General features: G+C 43.6%; 1 protein-coding gene across 2 annotated transcripts; it reads right to left on the bottom strand.

The window, feature by feature from the left end:
* Positions 1-1,746: 1,746 nt before the first annotated feature.
* Positions 1,747-7,786, bottom strand: LOC119359096 (probable serine/threonine-protein kinase WNK2). 2 transcript variants are annotated; one of them, XM_037625431.1, is made up of 9 exons: positions 7,506-7,786; positions 7,344-7,381; positions 5,198-5,425; positions 4,654-4,889; positions 4,422-4,579; positions 3,337-3,517; positions 3,170-3,241; positions 2,938-3,078; positions 1,747-2,850 (listed from the first exon to the last, which is right to left on the bottom strand). In XM_037625431.1, the coding sequence occupies exons 1-9, from the start codon at positions 7,581-7,583 to the stop codon at positions 2,135-2,137; spliced, it is 1,848 nt and encodes a 615-aa protein (XP_037481328.1). In that variant the 5' UTR covers positions 7,584-7,786; the 3' UTR covers positions 1,747-2,134. The 2 variants fall into 2 exon arrangements, with proteins under 2 accessions (XP_037481328.1, XP_037481333.1); XM_037625436.1 differs by having other exon boundaries at positions 4,666-4,889; positions 7,506-7,785.
* Positions 7,787-8,117: the final 331 nt, after the last annotated feature.

The raw sequence follows: 8,117 nt of genomic DNA, 5'->3' as shown, positions 1-8,117 counted from the left end.
GCGATCTCGCACGGCATCGCCGGCCCCGCCTGCTCGCCGCTCACCCTCTGCGCATGCATGGCCGGCAGAAACCTCTGTAAACTAAACTACAGCAGCGGCCGCGTCATGCACGCACACTGCTACTGCCGCCGGAGCTCGCACGCGGCTCTTACGCTCGCTGATGCTGCCGGAGCTGAGGGAGAAAAGGGAACGGAGGAGAGGAGGCGCAGGTGGAGGGAGGGAGGGATATATAGCGCAGGGGAGGACGGACGACGTGGTGGTTGCGGATGATAAGGTGGGTGATGAGCTCCCCGCTGGGCGAGGTGGGACTAATGTGCGTGTCTTCCGGGGGATCAGCTCAGCTGGCTGGAGACAGACCAACGAGTACATAATTGGCATCCATGGCTGGACTACCAATCCCTTCCATTTTATTTCAATTCATTCATGGGCTGGACACTGGTGTGTGTGTGTGTGTATGCACATACAGCTTACTAATAATAATTTTGCTCAAAAAAAATTTGCTACTCCCTCCGTTTCTAAATAGTCTCTCCGTTCCGAGTTACTTGTCGCAGGTATGAATGTATCTAGATGTATTTTAGTTTTAGATACATCCATTTCTGCGACGAGTAATTTAGAACAGAGGGAGTACAAGTCATTTTAGAGATTTCAATATGAACTATTCCCTCCGTTCCGAATTGCTTGTCTTGAATTTGTCTAGATACGGATCTAGACTCATTTTAATGCTAGATATCTCCGTATCTACACAAATCTAAGACAAGTAATTTGGAACGGAGGGAGTACATATGGATGTATACATATGTATTTTAAACTGTAGATTCATTCATTTTACTTCGTATGGAGTAGTCCATATTGAAATCTCTAAAAAAACTTATATTTAGGAATGGAGGGAGTAGGATACATGCATGCATGCATGCTGCATCTATGGACCATTATGTACTAGTGCAGTATCTTCCAAAGTTCCAATTAATATTAGTGTACTTTGGGACAATTCTGATGTGTTGTCTGTGTTGTTTGTATCTTCTGGCTGGCACCGATCCATGCAGCTGGTTTGGGGGTTTCTGCTGTGTGAAAATGGGGCAGTGATGGGTGGGGAGCATTTGACATCTTGGATTTGTTTCTTAGCCTGATGCATTGGATCCACAAAACAATCTCAAGATCAAAATGGTGCTGCATTTCCTCTGACTGAAAGTGACCAACATTTGCCTCTGAAAGTGACCAACAGAAATATCATCTTGCTGGTGTTGGTGATGATGGCTGCATGGATGCATCCCCTGAACATGGTGACAGGGTGACATTGGAGGGTGGACAGTGTCACTGCCCACTGTAACACAGATCCGAATTCTGTGTGCAGCTGACTAGTTAACCAGCTGGGTTGGAGAGCCCTCAGGTTTGCAGCACCAGTACACAGATTCAGATGCAGGAGAGGAATTTGGGAAAGGGAAAAGGGGCAGGAAGGGGACACAGAGATCTGGGGCATGTGATGGAAGCTACTGGAAGCATGTGTTGCTGCTGCACACATAGAGATACTGCTCATCAATCATCATTGGGCACTCCAGATCTGCTGATGGGACGAGCGAGTCAGTGGAGAGCTCCACACTTGCACTTAACAAATGGATAAATGTGTGTCAGTGTGTATGTGTGTGTGCATGATCATGGTCATAGAGATGGGTACATGAAATGTACACACACACACACACACACAGATAGTACAGCTCTAAGGCTCTGGAAGAGCATGTGAGCCAGGCATGATGGGGAGGAATAATTGAACATTACGTTTGTGATGAATGCAGGTGAGCAACAGCTCAAACACCGTCATGTAGCTAAGAAAGTTGACAATACAAAAAGGGAGAAATGAAAAGAAAATATGCACTTCTTATGAACAATTTCTTTGGCATGATGGTGTCTGCATGGTTTGACTCGCTGAGCGCAGAAACCTTCCGTTGACTTCAAAAACCTCCAGACAACTTGCACTGGGAGCGAGTATCATACGTAATCCACAAGCACCTGCAGCGGCTTCTCCATTGAAAAAAGAAGAGGAAACGGCGAGGCCAATTTTGCACAACAATGATTCTAAGAAACTCCTTGGTGCTGCCGGTACCTAAAACAAGACGCCGCCAAGATGTACATAAAGGAGTCATAACTTCTTCTGATCTGCCTTCAAGCGGCACCTAGTTAAGGTTTCCTCGCGATGTTGCGCAGGCACCCCATTTAAGATCACCTCTAGGTCAGCCTTGTGTTTTCTTCGCAGCGCACTGAGCTCCTCTTTCTGATTGGCCAACAAATCTGCCAACTTTTCATTAAGATCTGCTGTGAGATAACCGCCGTCTGAAAGACGAGAACTAGTGCCAGCGGAAGCTCCTCCTGAGTTCCTGTTGACCGCATCCGGGTTCGACAAGTGCACTGATGATGACATTCGCTCACACATACCGTCTACATTATTGTTTTTCAATATCCCATTTGGCATATTATCATCAGTCTGTTGGTCCTCCACCGAGTGGGAGATTTCAATATCTCTTCTGGGTGAGTCTGACCAGTATTTCCGGCCAGAAGGAAGTTGCTCCTGTGTAAAACCATTGGTTGTTGCATCAACCTCGTTACGAAGCTCAGAAGTCTCACCGTTATCGGATTCTGAATTATCAGTCTCAGAATGAGCTCCTTCATCCCCTTGGTTGTCAACTGATTCATCAAACGCCCATTCAGGAATATGTGCCTGTATTTCAGCATCTATCATTTCTGCAATCGCAGTGACATCTTGGTCCGTGAGATCCAGCTGTACAACCATCTCCGTAGCAACGCTAATTGAAGTGTCAGCTTCAATATCAAACGGAAAATGGATGTTTTGGGCATGACCTGCACATTGCAATTGAAAATATGTATGAAGTGCAAGCACCAAACTAGCTATATAACGACAATTATAATCGGTCCCACCATAAGTACCTGTTGAATCGGCTATCCGCAGTTTCAAAAATATTGTATTTAGGTCCTTCCGCTGACTCTCAACGGTGATCATTCGACTACTCGCGGCATGTCGATCCCTATTGCTGTGTATATCACTTGGATGTGATCCCCCCGTGCTACCTGCATTCCACCATAAAATTGAAATATGAAAAGGAGGAAACCTCATCAATGAGTTTATGTTCGCATCACTGTGAGGTCACTGAGCTTATACCTGTTCGTCCCCTGGAGCCAACAGATGATGCTGTTCTGTAATTCGCACTTGGGTTCGAACTGCCACCAGCATCTGGTATGTTTATTGTAAGGTTACATGGGGAAGATAGCAATTTTACTAAATCATGCATCAGTAGTTTGAGATATGTCTCCAGTTTAGTCATTTACCTGATGCATTCGTATTTGACTGTACTGGATAGAAGATTCTTTCATCATCAACATCTAGGAGAAAAGGATCCACTAATAGTTCTTCTGCTGAGAGCCTTTGGGAAGCTTGGGCTATGCATTTCTCTATAAAGAATTTAACTTCAGGATCCTCAATCTTAGCCAGTGAACCAGGCCTTTCACCCTGTAATATAAGAATCAAGAGATTAAGGCAATCAGACACTAGCGTATTTGATAAGATATTCCACAGTAACAATCAGCCAGGAAGTGCCTACTGGGCTAGGACATATGTACATACCAAAAATAATGAAACAGACACTTATAAGTTATGGTAGAGCAGAGAAATTATCATTCCAAGACTCCTGCATCTACATCTTGCCAGTGTGCCTCTAACACAAATTATTACGTACTCTTACTCTTAGAAGTTAGATATTTTTAGTAGTAATATTTTGTCAGATCTAATCTGACAGATTGAATAAAAGCTTAAGTTGTATTGGCAGTTCAACAGTATAGCTTACAATCCTATGCAAACAGCGATGGATGGAAAAACAGATAGGAGGCCTATGCTTACAAATACATTGACTATCAAAATACTACACAACTGAAGAACCACACATCCCATATTAAATGATACTCCCTCTGGAAAGAAATATAAGACCTTTTAGATCACTCTACTTGTTCTTAAATTTTTTACCATTTTTATATTATCCAACACAATTCGTGCGACTACGCCAATAATTTAGAAGACAAATGATATTCTGCGAACATAACATTTCAAGACGCTGACGACTCTAAAAACATTTTGTTTTTACGCTTCTGAAAAAAAAATCAACCTTAAAAAATATAAGAGAAAAACATAGCTGTAACAGTTAGGAAATTATGATTGTTATGCCATTTGATGCTATGTGTATACTGAAATCAGAAAGAATGTTAGCATTGCCCAGATGATGAATTTGCAGCTATCAAGATAAATAGGTCAGTGCGAGCAGCAATAATCATGTAGCAACAGTACTTTTTATGTCACTTTATTGACTAAAATTATCAGGAAAATAAAAATGAAATATAACACAAAGCATAAGCAGACTAACATCAGAAACTTTCTTGTATATCTGTGCTGCATTGGAGCATTCACAATATGGGTACTCAAATGTAACAAGCTCCAGTAAACACATCCCAAATGCATAAATGTCTACAAGCTCATTATATTCTTCATCATAGAGTTCTGGCGCCATGAATTCCGGTGTGCCTATGAAAAGACAGAGACAACATTAGAAAGGCCCAACTACAAAATTCAGAAGAACAAACATAGATTTACGCAACTGAATCGGTTACCAATGATGCTATGAGCTGAGCGTGCATTGTCTAGGATGGTTGCTAATCCCAGGTCTCCAATCTTAACTTCACCCTGGTTTCCATTCACAAATATGTTATCGCATTTCAAATCTCTATGGATTATTGGTGGATCATGGCCGTGGAGGTACACTAGACCACTCAAGATTTGCCTTGACCATTTCTTCAAAGCTCTAATGTCTACCTTCTTGTGCTTAATGCGGTACCTAAAAAGATAAGGCAGTGTGAAAAATATTCAGTGACAGCTTATGCATATGGAAAGACGTAAGGTATATGATATATCCGGCATGTTGATTTAGTTTCTGCGAATACTGCTTCCTTATTGGCGCGGCCATGCTAGAATCAAATATGTGTTTGGGAACACGTAATAGACTAATTTTTTATTTATGTCCTAATAATGACATATATATCTAGATGATGACAGTAGTGTTAAAGAAGGTGGCATCAGCAACTAATTACACGTGTTCAACTTTATTAAAAAGCTGCAGCCAAGAGGGAGCATGAGAGCACGGACTGGCGCAATGTTCCTGATGTGAAGACTTCTGTGATGAAGTTTATGTTGTTGTTTTTCTTGTCGAGCCATGAATTGTAGAACTTGATTATGTTCTTGTGCTTGAGCGTCTTAAGCAACCGCACTTCTGATCTCAGCCTCTCCAAATCATCATTGTTCCGTAATATATCACCCACTTTGATTTGGTTCCAGGCAACTTCTAGCCCTTCCAGTTGATCAAAAGCCTTGTAGCTATCGACAGAATCTGAATTAAGGATTCCAAATCCATAGAAAGATCTGTAATAAAATTAGAAAGTAGAAGTTGCCAAAGGTACATGATTAAGATAGAACATTTTAATGGGGCTAGTATATTCTGGTTCTGGACATAGCGTGCAAGTTGAAACATCTAAAATACTTGTTTTGCTTTTGCATGAGGATTGCACAACGTGCAACCAAATGAACTGCTCACTTGAAAACTACTTAACCTTGACAACAACAGAAATATGCAGTGAAAAAAAAATCTGGTTATACAAGTATGTCGACAGTTACCATTAGAAACAGGATTGAAGTATAGCTGAAAACTTGCACTAAAATGGCATTATTTACTTTTGAGCATCCCAATTTCTCAAAGAGTGGCAACAGCTACGCATATACACTCATAAACCTTCCACACAAGCAACAACGCAGCCAAGTAATGAAAGCTCGAATTCAGTCAAAATTAGGCATATATAATTGACATATCATTCCTGAAGGACAAGCAGCAAGTGTATGCCAACCAGTGCGTAGCAGGAAACGGAAACTTTGAAATGACAAATGCATCCAAAAGTTGCAGCTGGGTCGTGTGCAGACTGTATGGCGCAGAGGCTGGGACATTATTCTTTCTTACTAAAAAAGGGAATCACAGCAGGTGAATGGCAGCTAAAAGCCCAATCAAACGAAAAAAAAAGGACAGGTTCTCTACAGAGGAACCGAAATAAATACCAAAACTACAGCAGAAATCAACGCATCACTAGGCATATGAGACCATTGCAGATTGGAAAAAAGCATGCGTGTACTTTGTGAAAATTGAATCTTGACCAAGCAGGACAAGTCAAACAACCCAGACAGAAAAGAGTAGTAAATATGAGAAAAAACGACAAGCAATCACAGCAGGTTAATGCCAGCTAAATTCACATTTACGCGAAGAAGAAGAAATGGCAGGTTTCCACAGAGGATAGATAGCATTCACCCCCGAGCCACTAAATAGCAGGCATAAATACCAACGTTAAGCAGAATTCAACACATCATAAGGCATATGGGGAGGTTTCAAATGGCAAAAGCCTGCGTGGACTGAGTAAAAATCGAAACTTAACAGGGTACACGACTAAGACAGAAAATTTCAACAGGGTTAGTATGCTCTGGTACTGGGCACTAGCGCTTAAGTCGAAAACACTATGTTGACAGTTGACGCGCTAACATGAAAACTATAAAACCTTAGACAGCAGCAGTAATTATGCAATGATAAGATGTGGTTGCACAAGGTATGTCGAGGATTCAAGTATAACTCAAAACATGCACTAGAACGGCACGATCTACTTTCAAGCATCTCGATTTCTCAAAGAGTGGCGACAGCTACGGGCATGAAGTCAGCAGACCTCCCACAGGAGTGGCAAGCAGCCAAGCAATAAAAGCGGCTAACCATCCCCCCAATCACTGGTTGAATTCGGTCAAAATTAGGCATATATGCTTGTCATATCATTCATAGAAGGGCGGCAACTACTGTATATATGCCAGCCAATGCACAGCAGGAAATGGTAACTTTCAGACGACAACAAATGCATCCAGGAACCACAGCTGGGTCGTGTGCGCTGCAGAGGCCGGGCGATTATTCTTCGATTATATAATCTATAAAAAGTCCAGCAATAACAGCAGGTCAATGACAGCTAGACTCCCATTGAACTGAAGAAGAAATAACGAGTTTTCTAGCACTCAAACGTCCTGAAATACTCGGCATAAATGCCGAAAGTTGAGCAGATATGGCATATGGCACCGTTTCAAACAGCGAAAGGGTCGGTGGACCGGGTAAAAAAACCGAATCTTGGCCAATCAGGAGGGGTCAAAGGACCCCGGAAACGAATCGAACGGGCACCGGCGCGTCAATGGCCGGAGGGGCTCGCCGTGGAAAGGATACACCGTCTTGAACGCGCCCTTGCCGAGAACCTCCGTGTACTGCATCAAAGAAAAGAAAACAGGGGACGCCGCCGGCCGCCGCATCAGCAGGTGTTGAGGTAGAGGGGGAGGAGGGGGAGAGGGGATGAAGAGGTCGGGTGAATGGTGGAGGTCGGATCGTTACCCGTCCGTAGCGGCCGGTGGGGTCGATCTCGGCGAACTCCGGCTCGGCGTCCGTCTCCGGCGGCGGCGTGGGAGGCATGTCCCCGTCGATCCGCGGTTGGGGGCTGGTTGTTGGGGCGGCGAGGGGCGGGGCGGGTGTTAATTGGGATCACAGGAGTCTCGCGGCGGGAGCAGGCTTTGTGGCGGCCATGGCGGCTGAGTCACGGCGATCTGAACGACCCTGAGAGAGGAGAAGAGAGCTGACAGAAATGGTGGTGGTGGTCGGAGTGACGGGGAACTCTCTCTCTGGGCGTGGCGTGGGCTTGGCCGGAAGTCGAGATTTATTTTTTGTTCGTCCGAGGCTGAAAAGCCTGCTCGCTTTTAGCCCACTTACGTTTTTTTTTTGTTCGAGTAACTTTTAGCCCACTTACGTCTGAGGCCACAGGGTCCTGTCGAGGCCGTGTCGAAGACGACAGAACGATTTTTTCTGCCCAACGCTGAGAAAACGATTTTCTCTGCCCCTTGAAGAAGTCCATGTTACTTTTCTATCCTTGGAGTTTCACGTTTCTAACTTCAAAAAAAAAAAAGTTTCACGTTTCTGACCGGATTTACTTCATACAAGAGGATTCTTTTT

This window comes from Triticum dicoccoides, chromosome 1A (genome assembly GCF_002162155.2).
Source record: "Triticum dicoccoides isolate Atlit2015 ecotype Zavitan chromosome 1A, WEW_v2.0, whole genome shotgun sequence".
NCBI classification, from domain to species: domain Eukaryota; kingdom Viridiplantae; phylum Streptophyta; class Magnoliopsida; order Poales; family Poaceae; genus Triticum; species Triticum dicoccoides.
Note: the sequence above shows the minus strand (reverse complement) of the source record. Positions and strands in the feature narration are given on the sequence as shown.